Source organism: Astatotilapia calliptera, chromosome 12 (assembly GCF_900246225.1).
Source record: "Astatotilapia calliptera chromosome 12, fAstCal1.2, whole genome shotgun sequence".
Taxonomy (NCBI): Eukaryota; Metazoa; Chordata; class Actinopteri; order Cichliformes; family Cichlidae; genus Astatotilapia; species Astatotilapia calliptera.
This window is the reverse complement of record NC_039313.1, coordinates 27,976,665-28,003,530: the sequence shown is the minus strand read 5'-3', so window position 1 is coordinate 28,003,530 and position 26,866 is coordinate 27,976,665. Positions and strand designations below refer to the sequence as shown.

General features: G+C 38.2%; 1 protein-coding gene across 1 annotated transcript in view; it reads right to left on the bottom strand.

Moving 5' to 3' along the window:
* The window catches only part of aacs (acetoacetyl-CoA synthetase), a 39,417-nt gene extending 14,898 nt beyond the window's left edge, over positions 1 to 24,519 (bottom strand). Inside the window, exons 1-10 of the mRNA XM_026187180.1 lie at positions 24,194 to 24,519; positions 23,074 to 23,177; positions 22,272 to 22,392; positions 21,197 to 21,310; positions 14,393 to 14,490; positions 13,690 to 13,804; positions 11,800 to 11,881; positions 11,566 to 11,719; positions 9,096 to 9,176; positions 8,235 to 8,359 (exon numbers count right to left, since the gene is read on the bottom strand). Coding sequence (XP_026042965.1) covers positions 8,235 to 8,359; positions 9,096 to 9,176; positions 11,566 to 11,719; positions 11,800 to 11,881; positions 13,690 to 13,804; positions 14,393 to 14,490; positions 21,197 to 21,310; positions 22,272 to 22,392; positions 23,074 to 23,177; positions 24,194 to 24,332 — 1,133 coding nt within the window. The 5' untranslated portion in view covers positions 24,333 to 24,519. The remainder of the gene's footprint in view (positions 1 to 8,234; positions 8,360 to 9,095; positions 9,177 to 11,565; positions 11,720 to 11,799; positions 11,882 to 13,689; positions 13,805 to 14,392; positions 14,491 to 21,196; positions 21,311 to 22,271; positions 22,393 to 23,073; positions 23,178 to 24,193) is intronic.
* Positions 24,520 to 26,866: the final 2,347 nt, after the last annotated feature.

The window sequence follows — 26,866 nt, the reverse complement described above, 5'->3', positions numbered from 1 at the left end:
AAAGACCTGCCAGTCTGCTTAAGACTTTGGTGCTGAGACTGAACTGTAACATGGCTTCACTTGTTGCCCTGAATCTATGCAGACAAGGCATAATTTCATTGTATCTGCTCTGAATGCAAAAACATAAAAAGGGCAACAGTTATTCAGCAGACCTTTGCCCTTAATCCCATGTGCTCCAGTGGAGCTGCTCAGTAGTCTGGTTGGACAAGGAAGCTCCCAGCAGGGGAGTGTGTGCCACTGTGTAAATGTAAAGGAAGGTGATGTTAAAACAGCTTGTGTGCTCATCCTTCTAGACAGATAACATTTTAAAAAGGAAAGAAAGGGGGAAAAAAAACTGGCATGGACAACTTTCAACTGGGTAAATACAAAAGAGAGCTGAAAAAAAAAAGACAAATTGCTTCTTTTTTAGATGTTTTGCAAGAAAATTGTTCAGATGAGAATGTAACAACACAACGGTTGCTCACAACAATTCTGGGAAAAATAATTTTAGAAAGTTTTGTCTGCGTGAATTGATGTCACCCTGACAGCTGACAACAGTTGGGAAACGTGGATGGTAAGAAGCGACAAAACGTCACTTTTGTGTTCCCCTGCAGTTTTAATTTTAAAACAAAGGGCCTTTTCAAGCCTGTCTGTAAATGGGTTTATTTGTGTCTCAGTCTATGTCTTGCTGTCTTTTTAAGTTATTTTTGTTGACATTAAATCAATCAAATTTCATCCATCGCTATGGTAACCATTTATGTCAATCATAAAAAGGGCTGTCTCTATAAGAACAAACAAAACAACAGCTTGATGAACAATAATCAGGAATTGTTTTGCAGTGCAAGATCTCCTTTGCTCTCGGTGGCTCGTTTTGATTAGTGGTGATAGGGGTAAATGAAGAGAGTGAGGATTTGATAACGGTCTCAAGATGCAACATGAAGTATGATTACGCAACTGTTGTCAGTGCTCTTACTGCCAACTCACACTGAATCAAGTGTTTTATCTTGTTTTACCTTGTGAGTCTAATGTTATATCACACTATGTGTAACATTAAATGTTAAACCTATCTGACGTGATCAGACCTAACCAGACTTGGATGGCCATTTTCTGCAAATCCGGGAAAGAAGAACTGGGACCAGTAACAATGGTTTATGACATTCATACAAAAACTGTGTTTCACTCTTGTCGTCCTGAAAGCATGCCAGTGTTCAGTGTTTTGTGGACCACCCATTTGGCACAGCTATAATACCTCAAGGGCACCAACTGTACATGATGGAAAACCAAAATGAATGCTAAATTTTCAAAAGGTCCTTCTCCACCAGCATTTGATTTAAGATGGAAACTTACAAGACTTTGGGAAGACAACAGAGGAACGTAAAGTATAGAAAGTACAAAAGTAGAACTATAGTGTCTAAAGTGCCTACGCCTTAGACGTGTGCTTTCAAGCTGTACTTCTCATTCACTTACAGTGTGGTTCATAATAAGGTAATAATATATTTCATGATATTAGAAATCTAAGAAGATTCAAACAGAAGAAAATATTAGAAAACAACATACTTTATAATACTTATGTATTATTTTGTCAGTATTTAATTAAGTTCTTTTAAAAATCGATTTTTTAAATTCATAGAATCTGTACTTCATCAAATGAATTTACAAAATAATTTCCAGTGAAATACACTGCAAATGTATCAAATCCTTTAAATATTAAATATAGTGTGCTTGTTTTAGTGTAAAGGAAAAAAGAAGAAGATCACACACCAAGCAATTTAGACATATCGATAGACTAATGGACGTTTTTTCTGCATTTTGCATGCAGACCCTTTTTTGTTCTCTAAACCTACATACAGACAGTCATTATCCATCCTACCTATCATCTCTGATCCGCATATGAAATTTTTGGTTTCTGGCTACCATGGAAACAGTCTCTCTATTCTGATTGGAGGCAGGTGGCCAGGTGTAGCTGCTAATTGGGTGCTTAGGATGGAGGGTGGAGGAGAAGCTGTGAGTCTCTGTTTGTCAGAGTGTGTGACAGCATGTGCAAATATACCCGTGTCTGTTTCAGGGAAGACATGTTACTGGACGCTACTAAGTCAATAAAAGACACTCAGCAGCAATCAGACACAAGAGCACCTCTGAGCAATTATCATGGTAATGTGTCCCTACGCGTGTCGTGATGTAGCAATTGAAGCTCCACTTGTCAGTGGAGTTTACAAATTATTCTCACACTTGTTCTCCATCACAGTAAGTTGTTTGAATATGTTAGAGATATGAAGCATTGTCCTCTTCGCATGTGCGTTAGACTAGAAAGAACAATGAGTAACTCCTGTTTGACAGTACATTTGTTTATTCAAATGTGAAACTTTAGTGTAATTGCTATAGTTTACACTCTAAAGCTGCTAAATCAACATAACCTGGTAACCTGGATTTCAAAATTAAAGTCGTGACATTCTTTATAAGGTAAATATTGCATTTTGGATGTAAAAGAATTGTTAATTATGTTAATTAATTATGTTAAAGATTTGAAGATACCAGAAAATCCCATTACAGATAAGCTTTGAGTGCTCAAATACAGTAGAAAGCTCTGTGTACGAACTATTTACCATGTACGATAGATAGATGGATCCAGCTTGAAGAAGTGGATATTTTAATTGTTAAGCCCACATGTCTAAAACTGTAGCTGAGCTGGCAAGATGCAATCTGTTAAACTGTCTGTACTGTACTGAATCTCTTCCAAAGAATAAAATTAATAAATAACTGAGAATTTCATCTGGCAGTAATTAAAGATAAGACTTCCACACGGCAGTCGCTGGCACAAGCGTGGAGGAGGAGTTTTCCTGGACATAGTAGTTCAAAACATAATGAACAAAAGATTGAAGGGAAAACCCTTGAATAAATCTTGTGGCCACTTCATACATAGAACCCATTGAATAGAATTTTTTTTTGGCTCTCCTCAGAAATAATGCTAATTCAGTTTTCACTCTGGCTGGTAAATCAACTAAAGTATGACACCTTACTGTAATACATTTAGTGACTGACTTTCTTCCTTGAAAGACTTGGAATGCCTTCCATTCAATTAAATGTTTGTATTTCTTGCTTGTCTGAATGTTTTACTTTAGAGATGACATCCAAATGAACATTTTCCATCACTGGGTCCTTTTAGGTATTCAGATCCCTTCATGGCTTTTGGCAGTTTTTACCACTGCCTAAGTAAATACAGCTTTCTGCTTTTCATCAAAGCCCCATTGTGACCCATTACTAGTGGTAATTTTCCCTTCCAAGCTCTAAAAATTCTTGAATTTTATTTCATTTCATGACCATTGATATTCTGATCGGTTAGTAACCCAGCTGCATAACTGCACACCTAGAAAGTTTGATTGCAATCAGAGTATTACCTTTGGATTAAGATAGCAAATGTGATACTAGGCTATGAAGATCTATACTTGGCAAAAGATCTTAGAGCTATTTGTGTGTGTGTGTGTGTGTGTGTGTGTGTGTGTGTGTGTGTGTGTGTGTGTGTCACTGCCACAACTAAAAGATAACATGAATAGCTTTTTAATAAGAATTTAAATGTCTCTGATATTTGCCTGAATCCCAACACTGAAATTAACTCAGAAGCAGAAAGAGAAGACTTCTAAAAATACTATTATCTCTAATGAAGCTTACAGGATGTTTCTGAGGGACAGCTGCAGGGAAGAAAAGAGGAGACATGAAAACATAATACTCTTTTAATAATATTGTGCGGTGGAATTCAGAACTAGTCTTCCAGCCTTGTCAACCCTTTCCAGTTTATCTGGATGTTGCCTAGCAACACAAACAGAAATTTAGAGGCCCAGAAACAATTTCATGACATTTAAAATAGGAGACTGAGATCAAAATTGAAGCGAATTAATGACAGATATTTTTATGTGATTTATATGTGGCATTTTGTGGACTGGATTGCAACAATGTGGTCTCGAAGTATTGGTGGTAGATTTTTTTCTGCCTCATAACCATAACAATTTACTTGTACACAAAGAACTAGTAAAATGCCCAACATTTGTTACGGATCATCTCAAAATCAATATGTGCAACCAATTAAAATAAACATCTCTACAGAGATGCTCCACAAACCTCAGCCTCCCCTCACCTTTTTTTTTTCTTTCCACATCATAAACACAGCAAATGTGCTCCAACTGCTAATCTTTTCCTATAATTTAAAATTATTTTATTCAGCATAAATTCAGCTGTTAAATCATTATCATGAAACACTAACCAATAAAACTCAAGGCAAAATGGGGATGCTTCAGTGTATGTTCCACACTTCCTGGGGCTCTAGCAGATTTAGTCCCAAATTAAAATGTCCACCTTGAATTGAGAAGATCAATCTGTGAAAAAATTCATGTCAGTCTTTCCCAGAGGATTTTTGTTTTAAACATAGCACTAGAAACTTGCTAATAGCGCTGACATCAGCTCTTAGCTGATCTTCACACAGTTTAAAAGGTTCTATCCATCTTTCTGTCATGGTGGTAGTCTTTCATTAAATTACGTGGGTATTTTTGCTAACCGCACTCTTACCTTGCTCATTGAATCGTTCCATGACATACAGGGCCATAAGCATCTGGACAATTCTACTTTTTTGTCATTTTGCTTCTTTTTTCCCCCAGAACTGTGCGGACACTTTTAGATGTTTTCTGGCAAATTATAATCTGCTCTTCTTGTTCTTGACTGTAACCAGTGGTTTGCACTCTATTTATAGCCATTAAGACATCTCTTGATTGTAGACTCTGACAATGATACGCTTCAGAGTACCAGTATTCTTGATTTCGGTTTTCTTAATAAAGGAAATAATTATGCGATTATCTGCTTTAGTTGTGTTTCTGTAGTCTTTCGGGCCTTTTGCCGTTAAAATTTTTCTATCTCTTTGATTTATTTATTTTAGGTTTTAACCTACAGTAATAAGAGCCTTCTTTAATTGCATCAATCTCTTTAAACCTAATTTCCAGTATGCTACAAATTCTGCACTTTTGAGTCAACTCCAGATCTTTTATCGGTTTAATTTGTGATGGAATAATGAGGGCACAGGCCTCATCTGGCAATGAAGCTGCTTGTGTGTCAATTGTCCAGTTACAACTATGAACAAATATGGCTGCAATTTCTAAACAGCTAATGCAATACATTTGTTAAAGCTCCTGAATTAAAACTGAAAATCTGACATCTTGAATGTTTAACTTAAAGATTATAGATCCTAATATATCCAATCATTGAAATGACTACTAACAATGAAATTTGGTGTCAGGACCTACATACTGATCCTGTTAATAGTTTCTGCAGGAGTACTTTTTCTTGGCACTTGAGCTACTCCCCATGTGTCAAAATGTTCTCCCCATTATTCCAATTCTTGCTGAAGGCAATATGCCATCTCTGAAGATGGGTCTGCTACCTTAAAGGGTTTTGCTTTTGCTGACCACAGTACATTTCTTTTTCAACTACAGCCTGGCTGAGCATATAAAATAACGCACAGTTATAGTCAGGAACCCCACATAACAAAATATATGACTGTTGCTCGAAATTGTGCAATTGCTCAAAAATGCTAAATACAGGCTAGTAAATATAAGCGACATTGTTTTTTAATTAAATGCAATTCACAATCCATGTAGATGGACTGCTACTAAGTATAAGAAAAGCAAATATTTCTGGTGTAATAATAAACCATTAAGTGTTACTGGGCATTTCTTTGGGGCAAGTTACATAATACAGTTTACTCTATCATCTTTATCATCTCTATCTTTCACTTTTTGAACACTTTCTAACTATAATCTCAATTCTTTAAAATTGTGGCAGTAGGTTATTACAGAGAGACCATTATCATATATTATTTTTAATGAATAAATTACTGTATTCAGAATCTATCAAAAATACTCAATATCAGTTTTGTTTCCAGTGGATGATCAAATATACTGCTGGTCAAAATAGCATATCATACTACTGCTGGAAACTTGTATATTGTATTTTGCAGGCAATTATCCCCTGCTATTTTCCACTTTCTCACAGACCATTATGCCATGTCCTAAAACTAGCATTTTAATTGGAAATGCTATGAGTATATCTACTGGAGCAGAGCACTTGCATAGCTTTTGAGAAGATCTACATAGCAAACAATGAGGAAAAATATGTGCTGACCATCTTCTCTATCATATTTGAATCAATTAATTGCTTCTCTGCATGCATACACTTGAATCCTTGGTCTTTATCCCTTCTGCAGTCAAATGATAACAGGGGTTTAAGGTTGTGCTGGTGGATGATGATGTCAGGGAGTAACACGGGTCAAAGCGATTGGCAACTGCTTGCCAATTTATGCATTAAATTAATACAAATATTATAAGATCCATAATAAATTTCCTCTGCCTTGCTGTAGTTTCATGTTGCATATCTACAAATAACTGACACGTGCAACACAGATGTATCTCTGTGTGCACAGACACTCGCACACACCTTCTCAACTTCATGCCCAGACTTCTGCATGCCTTCAAATTAAGTTTTAGAGTGGAGCAACAACACCGATCAATAAACATCACCATCATCATTATAATCATCAAATGAGAGAGAAACAGAAGGATATTTCTGACTGCTCGTTTAATTTTTAAATTGGAGTGTAATGTGTGTAGATTTGCAGATACATTTGTTTATCACTTCTTAGCCCCGCACCATTTTTTTTTTTCATAAAAAAAAACAAAACAAACTCTGCTTCAGCATCAGAGTACAATGCAGAGTGGAGGACAGACAGATGAGATATTTTACACAGAAAAAAATAAGTTGACAATGTAGTCAATTAGATCTAAGGGAAAAGTAAAGAGCGTGCATAAAAAGGCTAAAGGTGTTACCCTAATGAGTGTATGTTAACCTCTCTGACGCCGATCCTATTGGTTATCGCTGATGTCACAGGGCAACGACAGAAGAACTGAACAAACTCTCGAATCCCAGTAGCAAACTCACCTTTAAATCTTGTTTTAAATTATCAATTTATCTCGTGGAAGCAAATTTAGAGTGGGAAAAAAAAAACAAACATTGAATCTCTGAATTTGATAAATCTTGACGAGCTTCTAAACCATGTTTCCAATGTGGGCATGACATTCAAAAATGAAATGAAATTCCTGTCTTAATATGATCCACATTGTGCATCCTTTGAGGTGAACGTCCTCTGAATTGAATACCCAGATCCAGGTTTCGGTATCTGCGTTTGTCTTGCATGGGTTTTTAGGTTCATCCAAATGAACATCACCATCAATCTCCACATCAAAAAGCTTAAAGGACTGCTGACCCTGCTGACTTGGAACAGTCTGTTCAGCTGAGCGCAACACTTCACTGTGCACTTTCAAAATGACAGCAAGGCAGCTCATTTGTGACGATCAATAATGGAGTTCGGGGTGTCTTTTGTAAGTTTGAGCTGGTTTCTTTTTGAGATATGTGAAACTATAATTATGTTTGGTCCAAATACCGATACATCACATGGTAAAACTGTCACATAGCTGCTGCCTGGTGGCTTGTGACATGACAAGTTTTGGGAAATATTAAAAACCTGTTTGTTTTTTGTTTTTCAAACATATTTTTTTATTCATATAAATTTGTTTAAAATATTCCAAAAATATAACAGTTATCTCAATTACCACTATATGTTCCCTTCATTTCTTCCATTTCCTCCTTTACAAACAATCCTTCGTTTTGAGATGATTTTCCTTTATCTCTTCTAATTTCATAAGTAATAAGTTATATTAATTGTTAAATATTAATGCTGATGTTAAATATTGTGTGAACATTTACAAGGGTCCCAAAAAACAAAACTGTATGATTTTCTCTGTATTCTTAAGATCTATTTTCTCAGCACTATACAGTTAAAGGAAAACTCACTTGTTCTTATCCCTTATTAAGAATGCTGTGTTTCCCAGACTTCAGGTCCAGTAAAGCTACAATAGATGTCAGTACGATCTATTAAGAATTTGGAGTGTCCATTTTTTAGACAATTAAGGCACAATGGTTTATCATTTCAGCCCTGGTGCCAAAACCTAAAGCTTCACTTACTAAAGTACAGTCTCAGCAGGTCAAAACATTGAAAACGCTAAGAAATATAAACAAAAATGTTAAAAACAACTTATATAATAAGTACAAAGAGCATATCCTCTTTCAGCACAGTTAGCCACTGTCATTTCCTTTTTTATCCTCCCCATGCGTGCATGCATGCATGCATGCGTGCGTGCGTGCGTGCGCGGCTAACTCACCCCAACTGGTCTGTCAGGTTCCACAGTACATTGGGAGTCGGCATTAGTGGTGAACCATCATACAAAACAACAGAGGCTCCCACTGCCAGTGCAGATACCAGCCAGTTCCACATCATCCAGCCAGTCTAAGACCACACATGCAAACACAGTGGTCAGTTTATCTGGTATAAAACACCTTTCGTCTTAACACGGATAAAGCAGAGTGTAGCAAAATGGACATCTGCAGCAGACTGTGATTCACCTGATTATTTTTCTCATTTTACTGCATGCTGAGATACTGCTTTGGCACCTGTCTTCACATGCGAATAAAGTGAATTTTGGTTCTGCTGCACAAAAACTGTCAGTGAAGAGACTTTTACAAAACCGCTGAAACTGCTGAAACTCAGTAAATTAATCAGTTTAAAGAAAATGTCTCAAGAAGTTTAATTTATTTTACGCCGGTATTGCCAAACATTTGATGAGTTGTTGCTTTTCATGATGTTTATCTTCTGACTTGCTCTAAATAATTATCATTTGTCCTTCTGACTGCTTTTTAGGAATAAAATACGCTATTTAGATACCGTACATCGACTAAAGATTGTTATGTATATATTTCAACAGATTACTTGAATCCAATAGCTGGAACTTCACTGAAATTTAAGTTGGTGCACGCTTGGACACCACATCAAAAAAAAAAACTGTCAGATTTTCACATAATCCAATGAATACTTTAAAAAAAAAAACATGAGTAAAAGAACGTAATCTCAGACTTTTCAACCCGACTTGCACATGAAAAGTTAAACTTTTAAACATTACACACCAGCTGGTATTTGAAAATATTCAAACCATGAGTGTGTCACTTTGAACAGGTTGTGAGCTTACCGTAGTGTAGTAAATGATGACATCACAGCTGGTCATATTGCCATGGAGAATGTGTTCTTTCAGGTGCTGGATGAGAGAGCCCTAAAAAGACAACAAGTATTAGAGACTAACGAGTAATCTAATGATCTAATGGTCGATTTATCTCATTATTATCTGTGAGTAAAGTTTAGTTCATTTGAGCTGACACAAATTTGACACGTGTCACTCATATTTAAAAAATTCTATGCAACAGTTCTGACAAGGCCTCGACACATGACACTTTATTTTTAGACTAAAAGGGAAGTTTGTGGTTAAGTGTTACAGTCTCCAGCACATCACAGCTGGGTACATTATTATTGCTGGTGAAGGGTACGCAAGTATCTGACCGTGTATTTCGGTTTTGAGCCCATCCTTACATAAATACAGGTGCTCCAAGTATTCGTGTGTTTGTGTGTGCATATAGTCTTTAGCTGGACTCAGCTGCCATACCCATCCTTTGGTGCGTGCCATCTTGTTACTGACAGCATGTTAACAGAGCCGTAACAAAGCAGAAAGCACAACAGTACCCAGGCTAATTGGCTGAGCCAGAGAGGACTGCCAGCGTCACAGTACGAAATGTTTTCACCAACGCATTACTGTCCAATTATCGGCTGCAAGGGGAGAAAGGGGGGGGGGGGGCAAAGGAAAGAGAAGGGGACAGAGCGAGAGACAATAAGGGAAAGAAAGAAAAGGAAGCTATACTGTAGGAGAGAGAAGGGAAAGCAGAGGGAAACTAACCTGATGAGGATCTTAAAAGAAGAACTAAGAAAAAGGAATGCAAGTTTAGAGCATAAAACCAATGTGAAAGGAAGGTGAGAGACTAAAAGCCAAGTTGGAAGCAGCAAAAGGACGAAAGGAAAAAAACTGGGTGCAGAGAGGCAAAGTATGAGCCCATTAAAAATGTAATTGAATTTTTTTCTTTTTTAAGAACCGCACAGCTGTGTCTCAGGTGGTAGAGCGGGTCATCTACTAATCGGAAGGTCAGTGGTTTGATCCCCGGCTGTCAAGTTGGCCTTGGGCAAAATACCAAACCCTAAATTGCTCTTGATGCACCCATCAGGATGTGAGTGTGTGCATGACAGGTAAAAGCCTTTAAAGAATAAAGTGCTGTTGGAATGTGGCTTGTAGTGTACCTGAGCCCTCGGTAAGAAACCTTTCACATTCTCTCAGAGTATGCTTTCCATTTCTTCTGGTTCATATGCTGAGCCTAACTCACTGTTGTATTCTTATGTCGCAATTATTTTATTACAAGATAACGGAAAAAGTCCTAAAAAAAATTCTGTTTTTGGGGGGAGACTTCCCTCAGACAGACAGAGTGCAAGACCAACTGTTTAGTGAAAATGCATGAATGCATTTGTTTGAGTGGGTTAAACCTTTTGAAATGGTGAGTGCTCCAGCTTTCCAAGTCCAGTGGTCTTTTTGAAATCAAATATTCTTCTCACACTAGCCCTACCTCTGATGTGGTATGTTGCAGGGAAATGTCATTCATGCACTCTCTGGAGAGCAAGTAACCTTTTTTAGGATCTGCTGATGGAGGTCTGCTGCCACCTTGTGTTGGGAAGCGGAATGAAACGACAGACCACTTCAGCAGATGTCTTACTGGAGCTGCTTTGTTAGGATGCTAAAAGTGATCTCAGTAAGATGTTCAACAGCATTAAAAAATAATAAATTGGATTAATGCCCTTTCAAAAAAGAACAATACATATAAGACTATGAAGTAATCTGCACTCACACAATGAATATCATAACATTAATAAGCCTTCATATTTTGCCAAGTCATAAAAACAGTTTTTTCTCATATTAAGCAGGATGTGTGTAATCGCGGACATTTTATTTCTATAGCACACATCACAAATCATCCAGCAACTAAATGATTTTTTTTTATTCTGTTTTAAAGTTTAACAGCATAAATGAGAAATGCTTTCAATGTTGACAAGATGGAAATCCAGCAATCCATAATCTCATGACAACTGGGCATCAATCTGCAATCTGCTGACTGATGCGCTGATGTTTGACTAATGATGATGTGATGTTTTACTGAACAAATGCTTCCTTAAGATTTTCCCTATTTGTCTTCTTGAAAACATTAATCTAGTCTTTTAGAGAGGATCAGACTCTTTATACATGGGTCAGCCCAGGAGAGCTTTGCAAACAGATGTGACCAGAGTGGGTTTTTTCTAAGTAAGTGAGACAGCTGCCTCTGCCTCTACCCCTTGTGGAGCATTAACAAAGCATGAGCTACAAAAACAGCAATTATGTTTTATGTTATACAAGGACAAACAAGCATACACAGCAACCCATGGGCTTTAATCAGTGATAGCATTGTGATTTTTTTTATTATATAGTTATCAGCAGTGTGCTTGTGTTTATGTATGTGAAAAATACTGTGTATTTGTGTATTTAAACTAAAGACTTTTAATTCAGAGCAAGTGCAAGCCATTGTGTTTCTTACCCCAGCAGAGTGGACCATACATTTAGGAGCTCCTGTGGTTCCAGAGGAATACATGATAAAAAGAGGATGATTGAAGGGAAGCTGCTCAAATTCCAACTGAGGGAACTGGTCACCCTCGCCACGCCCAGATGCCAAAAAGTCATCCATAAATACACTGTGAAAAAATAGACGTCGAGCATGTCTCTTTTTGTTTCTCAGTTTAAAAACAGTGTAATTATATTTACAGACACACACCTGTTGGGGATTTTAGAAAGGTCAGTTTCATGTTTGGTGCGAGCGTAAGGAATCACAATGACTTTCTGCAAGTCTGGCAAACCTAGAAGAAAGAGCGAAAAAGGCTAATGTTTTATATTCTCTTTAATCCTCAAACATAGTTAAAGCCAGCAAGTTGTGCAGAAATTCTGATTTGTAACTACTGTCAGTAAACATACATACATACATACATACATACATACAGTGGGGCAAAAAAGTATTTAGTCAGCCACCGATTGTGCAAGTTCCCCCACTTAAAATGATGACAGAGGTCAGTAATTTGCACCAGAGGTACACTTCAACTGTGAGAGACAGAATGTGAAAAAAAAATCCATGAATCCACATGGTAGGATTTGTAAAGAATTTATTCGTAAATTAGGGTGGAAAATAAGTATTTGGTCACCTCAAACAAGGAAAATCTCTGGCTCTCACAGACCTGTAACGTCTTCTGTAAGAAGCTTTTCTGTCCCCCACTCGTTACCTGTATGAATGGCACCTGTTTGAACTCATCATCTGTATAAAAGATACCTGTCCACAGCCTCAAACAGTCAGACTCCAAACTCCGCCATGGCCAAGACCAAAGAGCTTTCGAAGGACACCAGGAAAAGTATTGTAGACCTGCACCAGACTGGGAAGAGTGAATCTACAATAAGCAAGCAGCTTGGTGTGAAAAAAATCAACTGTGGGAGCAATCATCAGAAAATGGAAGACATACAAGACCACTGATAATCTCCCTCGATCTGGGGCTCCACGCAAGATCTCATCCCGTGGGGTCAAAATGATCATGAGAACGGTGAGCAAAGATCCCAGAACCACACGGGGGGACCTGGTGAATGACCTGCAGAGAGCTGGGACCAAAGTAACAAAGGTCACCATCAGTAACACACTACAACGGCAGGGAATCAAATCCCGCAGTGCCAGACGTGTTCCGCTGCTGAAGCCAGTGCATGTCCAGGCCCGTCTGAAGTTTGCCAGAGAGCACATGGATGATACAGCAGAGGATTGGGAGAATGTCATGTGGTCAGATGAAACCAAAGTAGAACTTTTTGGTATAAACTCAACTCGTCGTGTTTGGAGGAAGACGAATACTGAGTTGCATCCCAAGAACACCATACCTACTGTGAAGCATGGGGGTGGAAACATCATGCTATGGGGCTGTTTTTCTGCCAAGGGGACAGGACGACTGATCCGTGTTAAGGACAGAATGAATGGGGCCATGTATCGTGAGATTTTGAGCCAAAACCTCCTTCCATCAGTGAGAACTTTGAAGATGAAACGAGGCTGGGTCTTCCAACATGACAATGATCCAAAACACACCGCCCGGGCAACAAAGGAGTGGCTCCGTAAGAAGCATTTGAAAGTCCTGGAGTGGCCTAGCCAGTCTCCAGACCTCAACCCCATAGAAAATCTGTGGCGGGAGTTGAAAGTCCGTGTTGCTCGGCGACAGCCCCAAAACATCACTGCTCTCGAGAAGATCTGCATGGAGGAATGGGCCAAAATACCAGCTACTGTGTGTGCAAACCTGGTAAAGACCTATAGTAAACGTTTGACCTCTGTTATTGCCAACAAAGGTTATGTTACAAAGTATTGAGTTGTATTTTTGTTATTGACCAAATACTTATTTTCCACCCTGATTTACCAATAAATTCTTTACAAATCCTACCATGTGGATTCATGGATTTTTTTTTCACATTCTGTCTCTCACAGTTGAAGTGTACCTCTGGTGCAAATTACTGACCTCTGTCATCATTTTAGGTGGGGGAACTTGCACAATCGGTGGCTGACTAAATACTTTTTTGCCCCACTGTACATACATGTGTATATATATACATAATTTGCTGGTAAATGTCTTTCTCCAATATGAAAACCAACCTTTCACAACACTAATTAGCTTTTCCATGTGGTCGTGTGTTTTCCCATTGTACACTACAGCAGCAACAGAGAAGATCAGTTTAGGCTGAATTTGAGAAAACCTGTCAAGGACACCCTGAAAAAAAGAGAAGGACAGAGTTCAAATTTAGGAATTTAACAAATATACATAAAACCCTTATTTCTGAGAAAAACACACACCTTCCAGAGAAAAAACAAACATATAAACAAACAAACAACCCCCCTAGAATAATAATGGAATACAATAATAAAATAGAATAATAACATACATAATAAAATAAAAACATTTTATAACAAAAAGGAAACAAGAGTAGAGCAGAATCCAAATCCACAGGTTTGTTTCATGGTTGCAATGGTAATTCTCGGCTCTGCCAGTAGGGGGAGTAGAAGCTCAAAAAATACCGAGACCAAAGGCAAAAAAAGACTTTTGGGAAAGAAATCTCAAAGGCAAGGTTTACTTCCCGATCCTCCAATAAGAGCAGATGAAAGACCAAGAGGAAATATAATACAACAACCCTAATACTGCTACAGGTATACTACTACCTAACTTACATCCACAAATATATAAACTACATCTAAGATGTCAGATTAAATACAGCTGGTTTATTACAGCTTTAATACAGCAGAGGGGAATAAAAGTCTGACTCAAATATATATAAATTAAGAAATAAAGGAAAGTCCTTACATTGACTCCAAAGTCAACAGATGTTGAGCTCCAAATAGCTCCGATGCTGGCTGCTGCTAACATTGCCTCCACTGCGTGGATACCATTGGGTAGGTAGCCTAACACGGGAAGAGAGAGGATGATAATACAGTTCAGTGCAGAATTTTAAATGAAGGTTTCCTTATTAAAAAATTTGCATCAATATGATGACTTTTAAAAATATAAAGATATAGAAAAGTAGTAAAAGTACACAGTGAACACTTCAGAGACAGAATGCACATAGATTAATCTGATTTCAAAGCAGCAAAAATTAGCTTTGTTTGTCAAGCTCTGTAGTCATATGCTATCCAAAATTAGTACAATAAAACAGCTGGTCTTTTGTAGTCTTATCTGTAGTCATACTGAAAAACTTCACAGTCAGTTCACATAAATGACACACTTAAATGACAGAATATTGGAAAACATCAAAGAAATGAAGAAGAAACACGTGTAGAGAGAGAGACAGTGAAATAAAACAATCTGGATACAAAGAAGAGCGAGGAAATACTCTGGCATATTTCATTCTGAACAAGTTGAACTGAGACCATAACTACTGTCTTGCAGTGACATATTCCCAGATCAATAAGTGAAATGGTGACTAAGTCAAGCCCACAGAGAATAATTAAAGAAGAAATAATTAATTTTGTGTTTTTGGGACAATCCCACTGTAAACTGTTCAAATTAACTTCCCTCCAGCCTCCAGTCATCATAAAAGTTCAGAAAATTACCAAATCTACTGCATTTGATTTTTGGTGATCAATGTTTCATTTGAGCAGGAAAAAAGCTAGATCATTATGACATGCATGACAAAGTAGCAATAAACACATGACTGGAGCTACCATGCTACCTTTAAACATAGAGCTGTTCATAATGTGTCTTATCTAAACTAATAAAACATAAAACAACTGGTAGTTCCTGCTAGACAAGCTGACTGGTCAAAGACAAATAGCAACTATATTGATAATCTCCATGTATAAATTGATTTTTATGGTTGTTATGCATACTCTTGCTGCAACAAGGATGCTGATACTGCCTGATAACATCTTGGGCTGACAGATCACCACCCTGCTACGTTGGCTCCTAGACTAATATCTCCTTACCTTAGCCGGGAGCAAATTACGTCACGGATCATATTCTTACTACAAAATCCTGTTTGACGACCTCTGTGGCTGTTATTATGAAAGACTACTTTGTTACACTGTGAGAGTATTGCTTACGCATCAGTGTAACACACTGCCCTACCTGTTTATTCATGCATGCTAAGCTGTCAAGTATACGTGCATGTTGGCAATGAATTAGAGACAAATTTCTCCTCATGTTGACAATAAGCACTTTAGTGTGATGCAGTTGTTTAACCACACTGGATACTAGGATTCGATGATGCTTTCTTTTCTAAAACAAAAGAATTATTTAAGTAAATACCTGGGTAAAACTGAAAACTATATACTGAATACAGCCTGCAAGGTTTTAAATAAGCTGGGAATTGCTGAGTGAAGTGATTCCCGTTTTTAAGTTTTGTAGATAAGTGCTTTTTAAATTCATTTTATTGCATCAAGGCTTTTGACTTTGTCAGGAGTCTCAAATTAAACTTTATTTAAACAAAACAAAAAAAGAAAAGAGCAATTTCAATAAATTATAAAATCCTCTGGTGAAAATTAGGATATTTGTGTTGTCGGTTTTGAACCAGTTATAATATAACACTATAAAAAAAAATCAAAGTGCTAAAACTGAAATCATGAACACACTCTGAGCTCACCAACACTGTCAGAGAGAAGTTAGGGGCTTCTCTATTTACCTGTTTGTCTCCTTCCCTGAACAAACAGCCCCCTTTATCCCCACTGCCTCACTGAAAATCTCCAGATGGAAATGTACAGATATGTAATGTACGGACCAACTCAGTTTAGTTGGTGACTTGCAGAGTACAAATCTCCAGGCTGTAGCATACAAAAATAAGAAGATTTACAACAAATCAAGCTCTGGATCATATCTTCTGCATCAACAGCAATATGGATGACCCTCTTTCTGAGCAGGACGACGATTTAGATAAATATAGATACATCTGATAAGGAGGTAACAGGTGCTGAAGCTGCTCCTGCTTCTGCTGAAACATACAAATCCAAGTGGTTATATCTTTTGGATCCAGTACCTCCTGGCTTACATGGCAGGGCAACATGTAAGCCAGGAGGTACATGTACCCCTGGGTAATGCCAGGGGTACAAATGACCTCTGGCATTACCCAGTTTGCTGTGACAAGAATAAGTGACACCAAGACATGTTTTGATCGGTTTATGCTATTGTCACCAAAGAAAGTCACCACTGCTATCACAGACCTTGAAGGAAAAAAAGTCAATGGCGACATTTAGAATGACAGTGATGATGAATAAAAGGGCTGTGCGATATGACCAAAATCTCATATCCCGATATGAGACATTTATCGTCCTGACAACGATATAAATCACAAAAATGTAACATTTTCTGTAAATTCTGTGAATCTCGGGCAGCTCGACTTGCATGAAGTGTTTCCAGATGGGCGTCGTGTAGCTGGAGTCGAGTGTTTTAACTGATGCATGATGAAACTACACATTTTTAGACATAGGTTGTAACGGCCGCCGTTTTCTTTGTGAGTATTTATTACACTGTGTACTGTGGCGAAAGGCCTGTTCTAACGTTTGAGTCTATTTTTTTAGCACTTGACGGCTCTTTTTTGCTTCTCATCCGTAAATTCTCTGCATACTCATTCACCGGATTCAGTTTATTTTGAAAAGTCTCAACAGGATCTTGAGCTTTATAGTGAAAGGTTTACGTGGAAAACAAACAAGCGGACGGCGGAGCCACGCGATGGTTTTACCATCATTGTTGCTAACGACAACACGTAAAAACAGGTGCTTGTCCGTCTGTAGTGTGGTTATATTAAATATAAGAAAGAAAGAACTTTAAGAAATGAATATAGCCACTACAGTTACGATCAAAACGATGAAAAGATATTGCTGTAAACAGTTTATTTGCAACAACACGAAACTAACGATAGCGTGCTAGGAAACGATAGACATCATCCGATATATATCGTTATATCGAACAGCCCTACCTGAAGCCCTATACTGGTGTTCCTTTTGATGGAATGTACAGATCCAGCAACGACACCACTGATAATCACTGGGAAACATCAACAGGCAGAACTATCTGGTCTTTAAGTTTGAGTTCATGAGCTGTTTCCGGATCCAAACTCCGCTTCAGGTCCCAAAGTCAAACAAACACTGCAGCATCACTGAGATTTAAAAACTGTTTTTCACCTTTAATAAAAATGATCAGTGAGGCTGCTCCACCAGGTGTAACGATCAAGTTTAACATCCAGGCATCATCGAAAACAGAATTTATGAAATTTAACGGAGTTAGACGTTAGCAGGGAGTTGGATCGCTAGTTTTCACCCAAACATAACATACAATGATCTGACTGAGGGATTTCTTAAAAATTTTAAACGTACAGCTCTGATATTGTTTCCAGCATAAATGAAGATAAAAAACTAAACAACGGTGACGTTCTGTAGGGCTACCAAAGTTGAGGTAGCTGGTCTATAATGATGTGCTACATGGTGGATAGCTACACAGCTATGGTAAGCATTCATATAAACACAGTGAAGCATGAGGATGAACACTAACTTTTTTCCATTCAGTAAAAGTTAACGTGAGGGTTCCCGATGGTTAGGGACAAATGTAATTGCATGGCAGGAAAAAGATGCTGTAAACGGACTAAAATTTAGTCGGGAGAACAACTGAGATAATCCATCCACAAGACGAGGTTAGTCATTCATTTACTGCTGCATGGGCTGGGCTGTAGTTACATGGTAAGGTTTTAAAAACTGAGCTTTAAAATGAATAGTGGTAATAAAAACCGAGAGAGGCCAACAATGATTACTGCCTTTTTTTAGGGGCTTGTTCAGATTAAATAGAACAAGATACAGAGCATTAAAACATGTTAAAAACACAACAGCCTTAATAAACAAAGTAGTTTGGACCCAGAAGCAGTGTTCATACATCATCACTTAAAGACCAAATTTTCCAGGCAACAATATCACTTCAGACCTTTAGAATAATATCAAGCGTCCTCAGATTTTACAACAACAGCAACATCTGACAAGCTTGCTCACATTAGGGATATACGGAAGAGATGGATCCAGCTCCTTTCACTGATGTTCAACCCAAGGCCAGAGGTGACAGTAGATGAATATTTTGCCCCTTTCCATGGAAAATGCTCCTTCTGGCAATAAATGCTCAGCAAGTCAGGAGAATATGACATAATGTGATGCAATCAAAAACCAGCTATGCATGGAATTGAAGAGGACTGGAAGTTTTGGAAAAGGCAAACCTGCGAGTGGCATTCCTTGAGAAAATGAAAGGAAAACGTCTAGTCCTTGATATGACTACTGGACTGCAGGGGTCACAATATCACATGTAACAATTTGTTTGCCATCTATGATGTTGGACAAGAACTTCTCAGGAGGAAACGTACCATGGTGAGCAAAATAAAAACACAACCAAGCAAATAGATTTTAATCTGAGCTGCCCCCTGAAATTTTGCAGGTAAAGGACACCACTCCACTTTCTTCAACATGTGTTTTTATAGACACCAACACTGGTGTTTAATATTGTCCAAAACAAAACATTTTTATAAAAAAATAGAAACACTTTTTTTTAAAAACCCTTTTCTTAAAGTAAATACGCACGAGTCAAAATTGATCTGTAAAACCAGAGACGTTACTACAATTAACAATAATAAAATAAAAATAAATAAAACAAATTTTATTTTAGAGATGTGATCTAATACTTCTCAGTAGTAGTAAGGTAACATAAGAACCTTTTGTTTTTTTAATATTAATATTAGTATTAAAACCAACCAAATTAAAACCAAACTATTCTTGGACAAGGAAGTCTAACAGGGTAGCCAATAGCAATTTTTTTTAAACCTTCTGTTTGTTTTAGCTTAATACATAAATGCAACTACACTGCAATTGCTAGAACTGAAACACACTTATTCTCCGTATACTTAGTTTAGTTTTAGTATGTGTTTAAATAACACAAAAATCAAAAGAAGTAGCGGCTGAATGGTGGTCATGCAAGACAGGGGCTTCTTAACAGAGTGTAGGATTATGCTGAAGTTAAAGCGACCAAGGAGAGCAATGAAAAGCACATGAAAGGGAGAATACGTGTGTGTGTGTGTGTGTGTGTGTGTGTGTGTGTGTGTGTGTGTGTGTGTGTGTGTGTGTGTGTGTGTGTGTGTTGTTTGGCCCAGGGTCCACTATAAAGCATGCCAGGCTTCATCAGCTAAGTGCTTATATATCTCCTGGATTACAGACACTGACAGGACATTTCAGTCACAACTTGGGGGACAAGGACATTTCTGTCTTAAACACTTTGAACACACACACACACACACTCTTGTTTAGACATGCGAGGAAAGTAATTGGGATAAAGGAGAAAAAAGGAATGATGTAGCTGGTCTCTCTCCTTTTCCCTGTTTCTCTAGCCCCCCTCTGCCTTTCTCCATCCTTCTCGTCTTTCTAATGAGATTCCCATAGAGAACAGGTCATTTAGCTAATGGATCTCCCTACCGCAATATTCGTCTTCCTTCTGAACACACATAGCCAGAACCTTTCATATACACCCTGACCGTTCCTCAACAGGACCAGCTCAGAAACCAAACAATAAGCTCATAAACAGTCTTAGAGATTTACCACATTGTTGCCTTGTAACAAAAGCAGAAACCCCTCCTTGATTTATTTTATGACTTTGGATTCTAGCACCCTACTGATGATGGTCAGAATATTTTGTTACACATACTAAGATCTGAAAAATCCTAGCATAACTGAACTCCCTGATAATACCACAGTATAGACATGTTAATAGACACTCATTTCCATGACATCTACCAGTCTGCCACATCCCAAACATCCCAAAGGTGCTCTATTGGACTGAGATCTGATCTGATGGTGAATAGAGTGAATTTACTGTTATATTCAGACAGTCTTAGATTTTTGAGCTTTGTAATATGGTACATTATCCTTCTGGAAGCAACCATCATATAATGGGTACGCTGTGGCCATAAAGGGATGGACACAGTCAGCAACAATACTCAGATATGTTCTGACATTTAAACAATCTTCTATTGTCCAATTTTTCTGAGCCCATGCGCACTGTAGCCTCAGTTTCTTATTCTTAGCTTCCTTCTTAGACAGGAGTGGGACCTACTGTGGTCTTCTCTTGCTGTAGCCAAGCTGCTTCAAGGTTCCACGTTTTTACAGATGCTCTTCTGCATATCTTTGTTGAAATGAGTGATTATTTGACTTGCTTTGCCATCAGCTTGAAGCAATCTGACCAGTCTCCTCTGACCTCTTAATTTAGCCATAAAATACTTAATTTAAAAAAATGACTTGAGAGATGTAAACAACTGCATTACAACTTTTAAGATTACTGTTCACTGGAAGGTTGAACTCTTAACTCTATATGAACAAACTTAATGGTGGTGGCTGAAAAAAACCAAGCACCTCCCTATACAAATATGAACTTTGAAAAAATAAATGGTGCCATTCAGAAAGAGGCTGCAACCTGAGCCAAAACAGCCAGCCAACCTTCCCAGTGAGTACATGGAACACACTGACAGAGAAGTAAGGGATGAAGTGAAGAGGTTGTAAAGGACAGGAGTTAAATGGAAACAAACTAATACATCACAGTGAACTAATTTATGAGCTATCAACCAGTGTGTGGCTACCAGGCTTTAAACACGAGACTCACCTACGACCCTGTCTCCAGTCTGGACTCCCATCTTCCTCATGGCTGCAGCAAACAACGCCACATCACGCCTCAGTTCTCCAAAAGTCACCTTCACAATTTCCTCATTTGCCTCCTCTGATAGACAAAAACACAAAGTAAATTTAAGACACCTACACAGAAACAAAATTAAATTTTTGTAACATCCAAAAGGTTAATATGCAAATCAGTAAACAGGAATTTAATCACTTGATTTTTGATATTGTTGCAATAAAGTTGCAAGAGGAGTGGTGCACATATTGCAGGTTTATCAGCTTCAAAAGCCTTTTTCTACCACTGGTTGAGTTTAAGCACTAAAACTATTTGGTTAGGTTTAGCCTCTTACAACTGCTTGGTTAGGGTAGAACAAGAAGATCACATGCCCCTTTGCACCTGTTATCCTTCTCATTCAAAAAAAAGTTGGTAGTGACTGCCCAGTGTATCTGATGTCACAACCTGGCATCTCGCACATTCCAGAAAATTGAGTTATATGGGTAAGATAAGATTTTTAAGAAAGAAAGAAAGAGCAACATCATCCAGTACCACAGACAGGAAGAGTCCTCTTATCTCTCTAAGTAATAGTTTACTGACATTTAGAGGCTGCACAGCATTGTGACCAATGGGGCTTCTTATAATTGTGTTACAGCTCCTGAGGGAGCTTGCACACAGGAGCAAGGGCCCACTTCGCCTCATATATATATGCACACATAGCAATAAAAGCAGACCTATCCATTAGTACCTGACAGAGAACCGTTAATCTAATAACAAAGTGACGTATGAAGCTTCATGCACAACAACGCATCAATCCTGTGCCCAACTACCCTCCCAACTCTCCACAAAAAAAGCTCAAACACACACGAAAATCAAATAAATCACTAAGTAATTACAATCTGTGTGATACGGTGCCTTGTGGTGTCATTTTAAAAATTCCCATTAACATGTGTGGAGTTGGCGCCAGGATTAGGGAAGTTATCCCCCATTAAAGCATCATAAATCAGAACTGTCCTTTTTAATTTCTTATACCTTCATCAGCATAATATACTCTTAAGTATATACATACTTGCAGCGTAGAGAGCCACTTTGTCATGGTCTGCATGTTTGAGCAGGTTCTCAGCGTAGTTGAGCCGAGCTCCTTTAAACCACTCGGGAACATCTGAGATGCGTTTGGATACATCCACCACCTGATAAAAACACACGGAGGGGAGCGACACATCAGAGAAGCTCTGATGCTTTCTATCTTTCTCGTGAAATTGTCCAGACAATAATGTTTCACAACTGCTATGCTCTCCTTTTCTGTTTTTTTACTGTATTTGCAACAAAATTTAAGAATTGCGGACAAAATTTAAAAAGTAAGATAAACAATTTCCTAGAAAACTCCAAGGCAACACTGGGATATAACAGTGCAGCCCACAGTGCAAGACTGTAACAAAACGTTTGATTGACTGGCTAATTGCTTGCCTGTCCTCTATTTATTGTCTGCTTAGACAAAAGAGTGAAGAGGAAACATTAACCATGTGTACAGAAGGGGCGTGTGAACTACACACTACGGTGTGAGACACTATTTATTACCTCACACACCCACGTCAGAGGGTATATCCTGGAACTAAGCAGCATTAAGACGATGAAACAGGAAATTATATAATTATCATAATTTAAAATCACTGAACCTTACTTCAATTCTAGTTGGGTTTTCAGTTTAGCATGACCATTATATTGATGTACAGTAAAATATCAAATATTATATGTTTTAGTGACCTAAACTGTTTAGAAATGTAGTCTTTGGCTTTAAAACTGGGATAAGAAATACACACATGTTTCTATTCCCATTTTTAGGTTATGACATACATGAAGGTTGGACTCACCTCTTCATATGGCTTTGAGCTCACGACTCCACAAAAGCGCCAAACCTCTCCCCAGAACTCTGGGTAGGAGTCCACTGACCACTGGTACAGGTCACTGTAGTTGGCTAGAAGACAAAAGATTCGTCATTATTTGAGAACAAAAGTTTCCAATTTTTATTGTATTATTGTAGAGATAAGAGGAAACGTTAGTGTAAGCACCCCTTAGGCTTAGACCAACTGAAACATGTTGATATGAAACATTTTGGTATCTCTTCTTTCCTAAATCCTTACTCAAAATAAAATTGCAATTTATCTGGGAAAACCTTCAGCAGAGAGAAGTGGTCCTTATTCCTGAAAACTAGATCTTTTTATTTACAGGAAAGGTTTTGCTGTCCATGAGATCTACTTAATCACTGTAGGAATACTGTAAGGATCAGAACACCTGGTGAAATTAGGAACACCAGATTAAGGAAAATAGAAATCTGGATATCAGCACGTTGAAAATAGGATGATACTATTTTTATTGTTTCAATTACACATTCCTTCCGGCTATCTACACTGATGTATCAATCCTATCCTCGTCTCCTCTCTACTTATTCATTAGCCGGCTGACCATGTTTTTCAGCATTCCTTTAATCCTGTTTCTTTAAAATGTCACGGTACTAGAAAGACCATTGAAACAGGCCGCTCTCTTCCATCCTGGCAGCTCTGCAGGCGCAGTCTTTCAGTTCCGAGCTGGAAGTAATTCAAACACCACAGGCTTGTAAACGGCTAATAATTACTGAACAGGGAGTGTCAGAGTGGTTGTAGGTCATCCTTAATAAAACTCTTCTAAGACAATAAATTCGTAGATTTGTTTATGCTGATTCACCGCCTATACATGTTCTTTACATGTGTTCAAATGGCAATAAGCTAGCTTGAAATGCTCCACGCAAGCCATCACTACACTGTGCCGATTGTGAGGTAACGTACTGCCTTTAAAACATGAACTGACACATAGCAAAAGGGAGAGATGCTGCTCGTTTCTGTTTTTCTATCTGGCTGAGTTATGCAGCTTCGTAGGCTCAATAATCCGACTTGTATTCTCTCCAGCACACCTACTCTGGAGCCTGTCTGGCTCCCTCCCTCTGACCCCACTCACCCAGATTAAGCCCGTAGTCCTGGTTGACCTGTATCCTAAACTTATCCATCTGTGTGTTCCTCTTAGAATCCGGGTACCACAGAACCTTGCTCTCCATATCCATAATTTTCTCACTCTTTCCTTCCGTGTCTTTGGACATCTTTGTCAAGTCCCTTTGTCGCCTGTTAACAACGAGTTAAAACTAGTCCCGAGCGTCGTATAAAAGCTAAGTGCTCCTGAGGTGACTGCTCTGGGTAAATTAGATCACAGGCTAACCTCTCAGATTGAATGGCACCACACTCCAGTGCGTGACAGTAGCTACGCTCACTGTCAGCGGAGAGCGTGGGGCTTCCTAGGAAAACTGAGAGGCCACGCCCCGGCGTCGTCACGTAGCAGGGCAAGTTCGGTTCAAGATCGACTTTGGTTGACAAGTGTTTGATAGTGTTACGAAGAATGCAAGCAACAGTTCCTAATTCGTTTCTTTCAGACGTCACAATAGGCATATATGCACACTTTTAATCCTATCTTAAATAAATAACGATGATTCTGAAGAAGGAGGCCTTACACCTGACCAAAATATTATATTTTTCATCAATACATGTTAAATAAAATGTTGATATGATGCAAATATGCAACAGTAACAAGCAAATTCTGAGCAATATATTGGTGATCACCTGTAACACATCATCATTGACTGACTGTATTTATCAGATTGCCACGGTCCTTCTGCTGTTGTTCATGCTTAATCATTTACATTATTGTGTTGATATTTTTTAATGATGTTTGCAGACAAAATGTTGATACTTAATGAGATGATCAAGGAGGCCGAAGAAAACCATGAGAGGTGGAGGTATGCACTGGAGAGGAGAGGAATTTAAGTCACCTTTAGACAGCCAGTCAAAGATCCAAGGATTAAAATTGGTAGAAAACTTATCTTAAAGCCATTAATTCCACCATTCAAAGCAGTAGACAGCGCTGAAGAGGGATACTGAAGAGACAATGGGCAGGGTGGAAGATGAGTGTCAAGGGGGATTTGTGATAGAAGGATAGCACCAAGGGTGAAATGGAAAGTTAACAAGACAGTACTGAGACCTGCTATGGTGTATTGTTTGGAGAAAGTGTCGCTAACAAAACGACAGGAGGTAGAGCTGGAGGTGGCAGAGATGAAGATGTTAAAATTTTGTTGGCTGTGTGCAAGACTGAGAGAATTGAGTATGTTAGAGGGACAGCTCGGGTTGAGCAGTTTGGAGTTGGAGAGGTAAAGCTGACCACCACCACTGGCCCTTTATGCCTCTTTTCATTAAAAGTTATCATTCTTTAACCCGCGCACAAAAGCTGCAGTTGCAGAAATCTTGAACATCTCCCGCACGCAAAGCGAAGGCTTTCGATTGGTCCTCAGGGCACTGGCTCCACATCAGCCGACAGATCGCTCTATGTGGGAGGCGCATAGCTGTCAACGGACTGGCTTCTAGGCGTCAAGGGAAGGCTGTCTTTTAGGTTCACGATGTGGTTTCAAAAGCATTTGAACCAGTCAAAGAGCAAGAATGTTGGGGTCCGGTTTGAGGGGTGTGCCCAATTAGAATCGAGAAATAACGACACTCCTTATTGCGTGGTGGTGTCATCCAACCTTGTTTTCATTAAGTGATGGAAAAGCTACTATATAGTTGTATCATGTCCTGACTGTTCTAGTCTAGATTACATAATATACCAATAGTTTTTTTTCTGTTACTATATTAATACTAATTTGTATATTGATATTAATCCCCAAGCCCAAAATGAATTGTAATCCACTGATGTCAATCTATAGCCTTAAAATATCCATGTACACATGATAGTAAGCATGAAGTCAAAATCTCTAGTTTCCTAGCTTTGGAGTCCAGATTATAATACCAAAGGCCTCATGGCCATTCTACCTGGAGCCAACAAAGACAATAAAATACTTGAGGAGCTCTGAATAGCCCCAGTGTCTTTTGATTTGTTGCATTTATATCTCAGTCTCTTAGCAACATGCCTTGAGTATACCTTGATAAAAGGCAAAAACAAATAGGGAAGGACAACGAATGTGTCCTTGTGTGTGTGTGAATACATATGTGTTTATAAGTCTGGTTAAAGGACGTGTTGCTGAATTTACACATTTTGAGAAGCATGGATATTCATTTTTTCCATGGCAGTTTACAATTAGCAAATGGAAATTTTCACATACTTTGTCCATGCAGGCCTGGTTAGGTTTGGATAGATGTGCGCTTTAAAACTGCATCTTGTATTTACTTGGGTTGTCTTTGTCTAATATTGAAATTTGTTTATTGATCTGAAACATGTAAGTGTGACAAATATGCAAAACAAAAAACCAAAAGAAAAATTCTTTTAAAAATCAGGAAGGAGGGAAACTTTTCACAGAACTGTATAAGACTTAGATTCAGCTTGCATTGTGGTTGTATAGAAATGTATTCGTAAACCTACAAAGTGCTTTATTCACATGGGGAAAGTACATGAATCAAAGCAACAGCATAACTTATACAAACATTCTGTGATCAGGGGTTGCTATTCAGTTGAACATATTACTGGTTTGGGAGCTTGACTGTAGTAGAATTAAATGCATAAATGTCACTGCATTTGGAGACGGTTGTATTTAGATGTAACTTTTTCAATATTTTCCTAATAGATTGAAAAACTGATGTCTAAAAACCCATATGA